This window comes from Chaetodon trifascialis, chromosome 7 (assembly GCF_039877785.1).
Source record: "Chaetodon trifascialis isolate fChaTrf1 chromosome 7, fChaTrf1.hap1, whole genome shotgun sequence".
Taxonomy (NCBI): Eukaryota; Metazoa; Chordata; class Actinopteri; order Chaetodontiformes; family Chaetodontidae; genus Chaetodon; species Chaetodon trifascialis.
In genome coordinates this window covers 1,341,387-1,353,653 of record NC_092062.1, presented here as the reverse complement: position 1 = coordinate 1,353,653, position 12,267 = coordinate 1,341,387, and the positions used below count along the sequence as shown (strand labels likewise).

The window sequence follows — 12,267 nt, the reverse complement described above, 5'->3', positions numbered from 1 at the left end:
CTGACTTACATCATTAATGCATCCACAATCTGGTGTTTCAGGATTAAATCAGGTATCTAACATAAGGGATATAAAAATTCAATTCAATTCAATTTTATTTATATAGCACCAAATCACAACAAAAGTTTCCATATAGAGCTGGTACAGGCCGAGCTCTTTTATCTACAGAGACCCATTCCCTCGTGAGCAAGCACTTGACGACAGCGGCGAGGAAAAACTTCCTTTTAACAAGCAGAAACCTCAGGCAGAGCCAGGCTCTGGGTGGGTAGCCATCTGCCTTGCCTGGTTAGGTGAGAGAGGGAGAGCAAGAGAGAGAGAGAGTGAGACAGACAGAGACAGACAGAAATGCAGTCAGAGAGAGAGACAGACAGAAATGCAATCACAGTAAAAAAGACAGTGGATGTAATAACAGTAGTAGCAGTTGCAGTGGATGTCAGACAGGGCCATGGCAGGAAACGCAGCTTTAATCCACAATCCAGATTCAGCCACTATCCATGGGAACCTGCAAGACGACAAAGCACAGAGACTCCGGGGAAGGAGCTAAGTTAATAATACACCATGATAGGACATGCAAACTTGCAGATGGAGAGGGAGAGAAGGACAGAGGAGCTTGGTATATCTTTGGAGGTCCCCCAGTCTAATGCTATAGAAGCATAACTAGGGGCTGGTCCAGGACAAGCCTGAGCCAGCCCTATAAGCTTTATCAAAAAAGAAAGTTTTAAGCCTACTCTTAAATGTAGAGACAGTGTCTGCCTCCCGGACAAAGACTGGAAGATGGTTCCACAGGAGAGGAGCTTGATAGCAAAATGCTCTGACTCCTGTTCTGCTTTTGGAGACTTTAGGAACCATAAGTAGACCTGCATTCTGGGAACGCAGAGTTCGAGTGGGGCAATAAGGTACTATGAGCTCTTTGAGATAAGAAGCTGTCTGGCCATTTATGGCTTTGTAAGTAAGGAGGAGAATTTTAAATTCTATTATAAACTTTACAGGGAGCCAGTGCAGAGTGGCTAATATTGGAGAAATGTGATCTCTCTTCCTCGTATTTGTCAGAACACGTGCTGCAGTGTTCTGGAGCAACTGGAGAATATTCAGCAACGAATTTGGGCAGCCTGACAGTAAGGAATTACAATGATCCAGCCTGGAAGTTACAAATGCATGGACTAGTTTTTCTGCTTCATTTTGAGACAAAATATGCCTGATTTTTGCAATGTTACGTAGGTGAAAAAAGGCAGTCCTTGAAATTTGTTTGAGTGAAAGGACATGTCCTGATCAAAGATATCTCCCAGATTCTTTACTGTGGTGCTAGAGGCCAGCACAATGCCATCCATAACTGCTATGTCATCAGAAAGTGAGTTTTTAAGATGTTTAGGGTCGATAACTGTATACTATATACTTAAGTACTATGACTTCGGTTTTGTCCGAGTTTAGCATCAGAAAATTGCAGGTCATCTAGGTCTTTATGTCCTGAAGGCATGCTTGTAGTCTAGTTAACCGACTGGTTTCTTCTGGCTTCATTGATAAATATTTAAGGAATACATCACGACAGGCCGTGATATACGCTCACTATACCACAGCTAAGGGTCGCCCCTTAGTGTGGCTTTTATAACACGGCTACCAATAATGGCAATATGAAAGAGGAATACACAATAATTTTCATGTAGTTTTTAATTAAAAAGAAATACATATTATCTAATAAAATAGCCCCGCTGTGAAAAAAATAGTCCCACCTCTCCGTACATTAGCTCTGCATGTCATCTACTCCTCGCCTTTTTTTTTTTTTTTCGGGAGAAATTCACTGCTCAATCAACTCTACCATTGTTAACCCTATCTGGAGGTGAAAGTTAACCTTAAACATGTGAATTCAAATAATTTAGTCTATTTGTTAACGTTGTCAAAACACCGCAGCAACTTTTTGCTACTTACTGTAACAGTTTGTCGTCATGGATACATTGTTGCTTCTCTGACAATCAGCCCTGTAACGTAAACATGTGAGGCCCCCCCGCAGTTAACTATGAGTGAGTGGTCCGGAAGAATCCACCCAAAACCTCAATGAATGAGAGATTTTTTAATAGTTTTAGCTTTGAGTGATCACTGACTTTATTTAGCCAACTATATGTGACATCGCGGCAGGCATCTGGAGACACAGCAGCTGCATCTGAATATCATGACTTTAAAAGCACCAAATTTCTTTCCTTAATGAATTTCGTTAGTAAATAATGTGAAGAATTGTATAATATCATTTCCATGAGGCTGTTCAATCAGACAGTAACAGATCACCCTATAGAGCCCTAAGTGTCATAGTCGCTGTCAAGGTGCTGATCCTGTGACTGTCATTAGAATCAGAATCAGAATCAGAAAAAGCTTTATTGCCAAGTACGATTTTACACATACGAGGAATTTGCTTTGGTGAGGTTGGTGCAGCAACAGAGGCACAGACTGTTTTTTCAAGGGAGTTCAAGTAGAGCGTTAATGTAACGCATATGGTTGTGGCAATGTCACTGACAAGTAGAGTCAGAGGTGAAGTGTGAAGTGTCGGGGGGGTTCCGGGCCTTGTTAATAAGGCTGACAGCAGACGGGAAAAACTGTTCTTGTGGCGTGAGGTTTTGGTCCTGATGGACCGCAGCCTCCTGCCAGAGGGGAGTGTCTCAAAGAGTTTATGTCCAGGGTGGGAGGGATCAGCCACAATCTTTCCTGCACGCCTCAGGGTTCTGGAGGTGTACAGGTCCTGGAGAGACGGGAGATTGCAGCCGATCACCTTCTCTGCAGACCGAATGACACGCTGCAGTCTGCCCTTGTCCTTGGCGGTGGCAGCATCGTACCAGATGGTGATGTAGGAGCTGAGGATGGACTCAATGATGGCTGTGTAGAAGTGCACCATCATTGTCTTTGGCAGACTGAATTTCTTCAGTTGCCATAGGAAGTACATCCTCTGCTGTGCTTTCTTGATGAGGGAGCTGATGTTCGACTCCCACTTGAGGTCCTGGGAGATGATGGTTCCCAGGAAGCGGAAGGACTCCAGTGTCAATAGTAGAGTCACAGAGGGCATCACTCAGGTGATGCTGAGTTTTTCCTAAAGTCCACAACCATCTCCACTGTCTTTAGAGCATTGAGCTCTAGGTTGTTCTGGTTGCACCAGGTCACCAGATGGTCAACCTCCCACCTGTAGGCAGACTCGTCGCCATCAGAGATGAGTCCGATGAGAGTGGTGTCGTCCGCAAACGTCAGCAGCTTGACAGACTGATGACTGGAGGTGCAGCTGTTGGTGTACAGGGAGAAGAGCAGAGGAGAAAGAACACAGCCCTGAGGGGACCTGGTGCTGATGGTCTTTGAGTCGGAGATGTGTTTCCCCAGCTTCACGCACTGTTTCCTGTCAGACAGGAAGTCTGTAATCCATCTGCAGGTGGAGTCAGGCACACTCAGCTGGGAGAGTTTCTCCTGGAGCAGGGTTGGAATGATGGTGTTAAAGGCAGAGCTGAAATCCACAAACAGGATCCTGGTGTAGGTTCCTGCGGAGTCCAGGTGCTGGAGGATGAGGTGGAGGGCCAGGTTGACCGCGTCGTCTACAGACCTGTTGGCTCTGTAGGCAAACTGCAGGGGGTCTAGGAGAGGGTCGGTGTCTTTGAGGTGTGAGAGCAGAAGGCGCTCGAAGGACTTCATGACCACAGAGGTCAGGGCAACGGGTCTGAAGTCATTAAGTCCTGTAGTCCTTGGCTTCTTGGGAACTGGGATGATGGTTGAGGACTTGAAGCAGGCTGGCACGTGACATGTCTCCAGTGAGGTGTTAAAAATGTCTGTGAACACTGGAGACAGCTGATCAGCACAGTGCTTCAAGACGGATGGGGAGACAGAATCTGGTCCAGCTGCTTTCCGGGGGTTCTGTCTCCTGAAGAGTTTGTTGACATCTCTCTCATGAATGGAAAGAGTCGTCACTGAGGTGGGTGGGGAGGGGGGGAGGGGGGGTCCTTTAAGGTGGAGGTGACTGGAGCTGGAGCTGTTGGGAGGTGTCGTGGGGGATGGTTGCTGGACTGTCCCTTTGCCTTTCAAAGCGGCAGTAGAACTCATTCAGGTCGTTGGCTAGGCGTCGATCGTTGATGGACTGGGGGGCTTTAGGCTTGTAGTTGGTGATTTGCCTAAGCCCTTTCCAGACAGACGCAGAGTCATTAGCTGAGAAGTGGTGTTGGAGCTTCTCAGAGTACAGCCGTTTAGCCTCTTTCACCGCCTTGCTAAACCTGTACTTAGCCTCTCTGAATCTGTCTTTGTCCCCACTCCTGAAGGCCTCTTCCTTTGCCAACCTTAGCTGTCTGAGTTTGGCTGTGAACCAGGGTTTGTCATTGTTGTAACTCACCCTGGTGCGTGATGGGACATAGCAGTCCTCACAGAAGCTGATGTAGGACGTCACAGCCTCCGTGTACTCATCCAGACTGTTGGTAGCAGTCCTGAACACATCCCAGTCAGTAGAGTCCAAACATGCCTGGAGATCCTCCACAGCCTCACTGGTCCACTTCCTTGATGTCCTCACTACGGGTTTGCAGAGCTTTATTTTCTGCTTGTACGTAGGAATCAGGTGGACCATGACGTGGTCGGAGTGGCCGAGTGCGGCGCGGGTGACGGCGTGATAAGCATCCCTGACAGTGGTGTAACAGTGATCCAGAATATTCTCCTCTCTGGTCGGGCATTTTATAAACTGTCTGTATTTGGGGAGTTCGTGAGTGAGGTTACCTTTGTTAAAGTCGCCAAGGACAATAACTAAAGAGTCCGGACCAGAATGTCCAAAATTTCCACTGCTGGGAGCAGAAAATAAGGAAATAGATCCATTGGTGTTGTAGCCCTGATGTTCATGAGCTCATCTCTGGTGAAAGAGCTGCGGGTACCGTCGCAAAAAACAGAATTAACACACAAAACAAAACAAAACAAAACAGCGCGCACCAACACACCGCGGCAGCCGTCCGTGGCGCCATCTTGTCTCGGGAGCTGTCCGTGGCACTCCGCTATTTGACTCCTAATTACTCATTGACGCACAGTGCAGGATTTTATGATCCAATGTAGCTAATAATAATATGGCCGTTGTCATGGAAACATTGTTGCTTTCCTGAAGCAGAGTGATATGCTGTGATAAGGCTTTTTAGAATAGTAGCTGTGGTATACGCTCATTATGTCACAGTTAACAGCCAATCAGATTGCCAGACTTCACCTTTCCGTTTTATAAAGCTGGGTATCCTCTGCGGAACTCCATAGCTGACTTTAGCGAGCACAGAGGAGTCGTCATTAATGTGTACAAACTGAGAGCAATCCGACAAGTAGGATTTAAACCAGCTTAGCGCAGTTCCCTTAATGCCAATGAAGTGTTCCAGTCTCTGCAATAGGATACCATGGTCAATGGTGTCAAATGCAGCACTAAGATCTAATAAGACCAGTACAGAGACAAATCCTTTATCAGATGCAATTAGAAGGTCAATTGTAACTTTAACCAGTGCTGTCTCTGTGCTATGATGCACTCTAAATCCTGACTGGAAATCCTCAAATAAACTATTGTTTTGTAGAAAGTCATACAGCTGATTAGCAACTGCTTTCTCAAGAGTTTTTGAGAGGAAGGGAAGGTTGGATATCGGTCTATAGTTGGCTAAAACCCCTGGATCAAGAGTAGGCTTTTTAAGTAGAGGTTTTATTACTGCTACTTTAAAGGACTGTCGTATGTAGCCTGTTGATAAAGACAGATTGATCATGTCTAATATGGAAGAGTCAATTAGAGGTAAAACTTCTTTAAACAGCTTAGTTGGGATGGGATCTAAAATACAGGTTGATGATTTTGATGATGAAATTATTGAAATTAGTTGGTGAAGGTCGACAGGTGTAACAGGAGTAACAGTTTCTACGGTTTCTGTGTTTGAAGACAAAACAGTACCTGTTGACGGCAGGAACCGATGGATTCTGTCTCTAATACTAAGAATTTTATCATTAAAGAAGCTCATGAAGTCATTACTGTTCAGAGCTAAAGGAATACATGGTTCAACAGAATTATGGCTCTCTGTCAGCCTGGCTACAGTGCTGAACAGAAACCTGGGATTGTTCTTATTTTCCTCCATTAGTGCAGCGTAATAGGCTGCCTTTGCACTGCGGAGGGCTTTCCTGTATATTTTAAGACTGTCTTGCCAGGTGAACCGAAATTCTTCCAAATTGGTAGAACACCATTTCCTTTCTATTTTTCGTGAAGTTTGCGAACATTCGTCAAATAAACATGATGTGACAGCTAAATTAATAATTATTGAATGCAGAGTGTACTTGGAAACTCATATCACGTGATCCTTTGTTCTGTCTGGAGTGGTTTGGAGGGAAAAGAGGAAGACAGGCATACAGGGTTTTATAACCTTGGAGGGTGTGGTCAAAGCTTGAGTGGCAGGCTGTGCTGAAGCCACAGCTGAGTCAGACTTTTAACACTGGGTTGAAGCCTTTTTGCGCTGAACAGAGCAAAGCTGCTCAATTTGCCAAAATTAAAGATGTGAGCAGCAACAAATGTGTTTCAGGGTTCACAAAGGTGAGCAAATGTGAAGTTCATCTGATTAATTCTTTAGGACCAATCTGTTCAATTACAATGTCTGTAAATGGCAAAAACTGTGTAAAAATTGCATAGTAGATTCAAAATGGCTTCCGTCGACATCTGAACATAATACAGGTGCCTACCAGATTTGGTACACCTAGTTGAAATGTACCACGTGTTAGGCTTTCGCTTGAGAATTTTGTTAGGACCCAAAGATGCAGACCAGAGACAGAGATATAAGAAATAGCACAATTTATTTTAACACAAAGGACAGAAAACAGAAAACGCAAAGGCGCATTCTAAAGGAGTGGGGAGAAACTAAGGAAGCTCCGATGAAGTGGGTTTGAGGCAAGGCAAACCCACTTGAGGCAAGGACTGACGTGGCAGAAGACACTGAAACACAAAAAGCACACGATAAGTGGCAGTCCAAAAATAGTTAGCTTTAGCATTAGCATTAACTCTACAGGAGAGTAGATAGCGTAGTGTAGTACTCACAATGCACGAACAAAGACACCGCCAGGGATTCAGAACAATCCAGCACCGGTGGGAGAGAGCTCTTCTCTTTTATCCTGTGCCTTAATTAGGATCTTGTGTGTCAGGTGTGCACCTGAGGAGGTGGAGCTGGCTGGGTGTAGATGAACACCGAGCTTGACAGATAGAGAACAATCAGGCAACAAAAATACTGGGGAACAGGAAAAAGGGATTAGGGATAGAACAGGTCTGTAGGATTGTAACACAGCGTGGGCTGCTTCATTGAAATTTTGTAGGGGCACTATCAAGTCATTCTGAGACACTCACACACAATTCTGATACCCATATCAGATATCAATTTGTGGCAATTACGATGTGTGTGCGAGGTTTAGTGAGTTTTCGAGCCACTTCCTTTTTCATGGCGAAACATTGCAATTCAACGCACTGCCAGGGCAATGTCGTAGTGATGTGTCGTTCGCAAACGTAACGGCTCTGAGAGCCGGCTCTTTGAAGTGAGCGGCGGGAGCCGGCTCCTGATTGGGGGAGCCGCTTTTTTTCTCTCTCTCTTGTTTTTTCTCTTGAAGCCGCACGTAATTGGTCAATATGCGTGGTATCGTCTCTGTGTCTGCGCCGCTTAGTGCGCTCACTGCGCTGAGCAGAGGGGGGAGGGGCGGCAGTTACACACACAGCTGCTGCACACAAACGGGTCAAGAGAGCAGAGAGAGAGCAACATGGAGGGACATTTATCAACCAAAGGTAAGTTAAGAATATGAGTGAAAACAGAAAAAGGAGCCAAATATGGAGTCACTTTAATTATATTGATGGCTCCAAAGCAGAGTGCATTGTCTGCAGGATGAAAATTTCATATCGGCTCCACCAACAACCACCACAGGCACTTAAGAACTGTCCACCCAACAGTTCCACTGGAGAGGCGACCAGTTGAACCTGGTATTAATGAAGGTGCCAGTGTGTCGTCTGCAACTGCTGCTGCTGCTCCTGTTGCTGCTGCAGTGTCAACAGCATCATGCAGCACACCACCACAGCCACCAAAAACAGCAACCCAGACCTCAATGAAACAGTTTTTGCAGAAGTCTTTGACCCCTGCAAGACAGAAAATAATTGATGAAAAGCTGGCTAAAATGGTTGCACTTGATTTTCAACCATTTTCAGTTGTGGATGACAAGGGTTTCAGAAAGTTTACGCATGCACTCAATCCAGTGTATGCTATTCCAAGCAGGAAAACCCTCTCTCAGAAAATGATCCCAGACCTGTATCACAGAGAACGTGCTTCACTGCAAGAGAGGGTTAATAAAGCCACAGCAGTTTGTCTGACTTTAAAGTTGCTTAGTATAAAAAAGTTAAAAGTTTAAATTAGTTAAAAGTTCACTGTAGAGTGAAAAAATAAAGGCATATTTATATAATAAACATATATAAATAAAAAGTATAATACAGTTTTTTTACATTATTAATTCATTTTGTGCATAATGTTACATTATTATTGGTAATATATTGATTAAAGCAACAAAAAAATCTGAAGAGCCGCTTGGGAGCCGAAAGAACCAGCTCTTTTTAGTGAGCCGAGCCGAAAGAGCCGGTTCTCTAAAAAGAGCCGGAATTCCCATCACTACAATGTCGACAAAAACTTTACAATTAATGATCATCAAGGTCTTAGGGGTTTTCTGACCACATTTGAGGTGGATTTGTTCAACTGCCTAGGAGGAGTGCATCATAGTATCAACCATGTCATTTCTTGTTGTTAGTTGGTGGTGCAATGACTACAAATGAATATTGGGATGTAGACATCTTCAAGCCAGGACATTTATCACAGTTGAAATTTAGGGCGGATTGGGAAATGTACATTCATGGTGAAATATTGTAAATTGCTGCACGACCACTGCCATTCCGTTCAACAAAATCTTATGCTTTTAACAATTTTGATTCAAAGGGGTTAAGGTTGCACAGACCAAATTTGAAGTCGATCTGATAAATTCAGTAGGGGGAGTTTGTTTAAGTTTTTCTAAGTCTACACATGATACCATGTCTCTACCAAATTTGGTACATCTAGGTGAAATATACCATGAGGCCTTACTTTGCTGAAATTTTACAGGGGGGGCTCTGTCAAAACATTTTGGCACATTCAAGTGCAACATGAAGTATGTAATTTTGGGAAAGGTTATGTGAGCTTTTGAGCACCTGTAGCCTCTCACAAATGCAATTCACTTTGACACAGGATAATAATTCCTTGCATTACAGTAGAGTCCTTGCACCGGTCAGTGCTTGGGCCCCAGTAAACTGGCACAAACATTTCTGATGCTTCTGGGCTTGAACCATAGTTAGCATCAAAATATATCTACAGCGAAAGAACTCATTAGGCAGAATGGCCCATTTCAGAATAATGTATATTATTGAATTCATTATTGATATATTAATTTGTACATTAATGTTACAGCTGGTGAAGGTGGAGATATCTTTTTTAATTAAATGTACTGCTGGGAATCTTGTGAATTTCACACTGGAGATCATCTTATTCATATCATTACTGTATATCTTACTTTATTTGTTGGTTATTTTGTATTATTAATCTGAATCTGCAACTAAATGTAGAGGAGTAAAATATCCAATATATGCCTCTGAAATGTAGGTTATTAGAATGTAGAAGTAGAATGTAGCAGAAAATGGAAATACTCAAATGAAGTACCGTGAAATTGTACTTGAGTACACCACTGGAGTAAATGTAGGTTACAGTTACTTTACACTACTGAAATCTACATTAATATAAAAATATATTAGATACCCAAATATTGCTGCAGATGTAATTGCTGCTGGTGTGTGTCTGGCTTGAAACCATTACGAATTTAAAAAATACAGTAATTTTGGTTGTTTTTGTTGGAAATGAATGGCCCTAAACTTTTGGAGGGAATTTATTATTAGTTAGTTATTATTATTCATTTAAAGTTTGCAATAGAATATCAAGGAAGCTCCCATTTTATAGCTACATCCATTGATAAAATAGTTACATAAAATAACAGACCCAAAATGATTTTACTTAACATTATTTATTCCATTATTTGTAAACAATACAACATCACCATCGCAACATATCATAGTGCATTTAATTTTGATCCAAAAGTTTTCCTAACTGTCTGCTGTCAACTCTCTGCTTTAATCCATGTGAATGCAGCATCACATGCAGGAGTCTTTCTGATTGTTAATACTGTTGTCATGAAGTGTCAATCAGTCAGTTTTGTCATCGTAATGCAAAGTTGACATTGTGTATGGCTGACAATATGCCGTTGTTATGAAACCTTATTCACCAAGACTTTGTTATTATGACGTGACATTAACCAAGACAACATAACCATAACTTTATCATTACATCTTAAACATACCATTGCAGGCCAACAATGTCATTAAATGTTATAGGCCAGTTTGATGACAGGGAATACAGTAATGTTACTGAGGTGATTTACTTGTTGCTAAAATAAGCTAACTACTAAGTGCTTTCAACTTTACCAGGCTCAGCAGCCCCAGTAAACATGGCCAGACTCAGAACAAGCACAGCCACTGAGACTGATGGAGGCCAGTTTGATGAGAGGAAATACAGTACTGAGGTGATCAGCCTACGTGATGGGACAGATAGCTTTACTTACTATCAACTCGTTACTATGATCCTTGTCGTCAAGCTGGCCTCTGCCTGTCTCTTAAGTCCAACCATGTTCACAGGAGCTAGGAGAAAGCAATTTGGTTCTGCATGCTTCCTGTAGAAACATGGAGCTACAGAGGGATTTGTCACATTGATCAGCATAGTCAGTGGTGGTGAATGTGTGTTATGTCCCCCGCTATGTAGCTTGCAGTCCTGTTTGCTGGTTCTGTTTAGAGATAGATTCTAATTCTGATTTTAACAGGCAATTCAATTCAATTCAATTCAATTCAATTCAATTCAATTCAATTCAATTCAATTCAGTTCAATTCAGTTCAATTCATTTCAATGTTCCTTTGTTAGTCCCACAAGGGGAAATTCCAGTTTACAACAGCACCAATGATAGATAGATAGATAGATAGATAGATAGATAGATAGATAGATAGATAGATAGATAGATAGATAGATAGATAGATAGATAGATAGATAGATAGATAGATAGATAGATAGATAGAGTAAAAACAAAGTATATACAAAAGAGTGTAATAAGTGTCACGTTGAAACAGTGAAAATGTGCATGGAGACACACACACAGGGAAAAGGGAGAGGAGACACACAGGGAGAGACAGGAAGCCAGGATCATAACAACATGATACATGATACATGGTACTGTTAATGTGACTGCAGCATGATGTCAATACTAATTTGCTGTTTTGTATCTGTCTCTTGTCGTGCAGTATTTTGTTTGCAGATATCGTTGGCTTTACCCAGCTGTCGTCATCATGCAGTGCTCAGGAGCTGGTCAAACTGCTCAATGAGCTGTTTGCTCGCTTTGACAAACTGGCTGCAGTGAGTTTTACACTGTCACTGCACAACAGTGATCTCATGACGTTTACTTGTTCAGTACAACTTTTATGGTGATGTTGACCAGGAAACTGTCAAATATTCTGATATTCTGTTAGACATTTCAATTTTACATCTACATCTACATCATATATATGTGTGTGTGTGTGTGTGTGTGTGTGTGTGTGTGTGTGTGTGTGTACATCTAATTTAAATCTAATTGTTGCTCACTGAATTTTGATTATGGCAAAGTGGCTTTGGGTTTTTGTTTTAGTGGCTACTGAATGAATGAGCAGACTGTCATCTGACCATCTTACTCCAACTTTTTGTGTTGATGCTTGATGTCAGAATAACTTCAATTATTATATGAATACTTCAAAACACTGACTTCTGTGTTTCTATTCATTAACGAACATAAGATATAGGTTATTTATCAAGTTTAGAAAGTGAACAACCAAATTAACTTGAACCAATCAATACTGCATTTCAGATTTTGCTTAATACTTGCCCCATGAGCATGTACAGAGTTTGAAGTATGCATTTTTGAAATTTGTAGTGCCCCCTATTGATCAGGCTCAAATGCTTTGGTGGGACTTTTAATTCAATTTTCAATGCAGTTTTATTTGTATAGCGCCAAATCACAACAGAAGTTGTCTCAGGACACTTTCCATATAGAGCTGGTACAAACCAAGCACTTTTACCAAACATGGCTTAAAAATATGTACAAAGATTAATGATGACTAGAGAAATCGTTAACAATTTATGGCCATTTTCCTGC

General features: G+C 42.2%; 1 protein-coding gene across 2 annotated transcripts in view; it reads left to right on the top strand.

The window, feature by feature from the left end:
* Positions 1-12,267, top strand: part of adcy3a (adenylate cyclase 3a) — a 114,937-nt gene that overhangs the window by 26,692 nt on the left and 75,978 nt on the right. For both annotated transcript variants that reach the window (XM_070966164.1, XM_070966165.1), the window contains exon 5: positions 11,384-11,495. In XM_070966164.1, the coding sequence (XP_070822265.1) occupies positions 11,384-11,495 (112 nt within the window). The remainder of the gene's footprint in view (positions 1-11,383; positions 11,496-12,267) is intronic.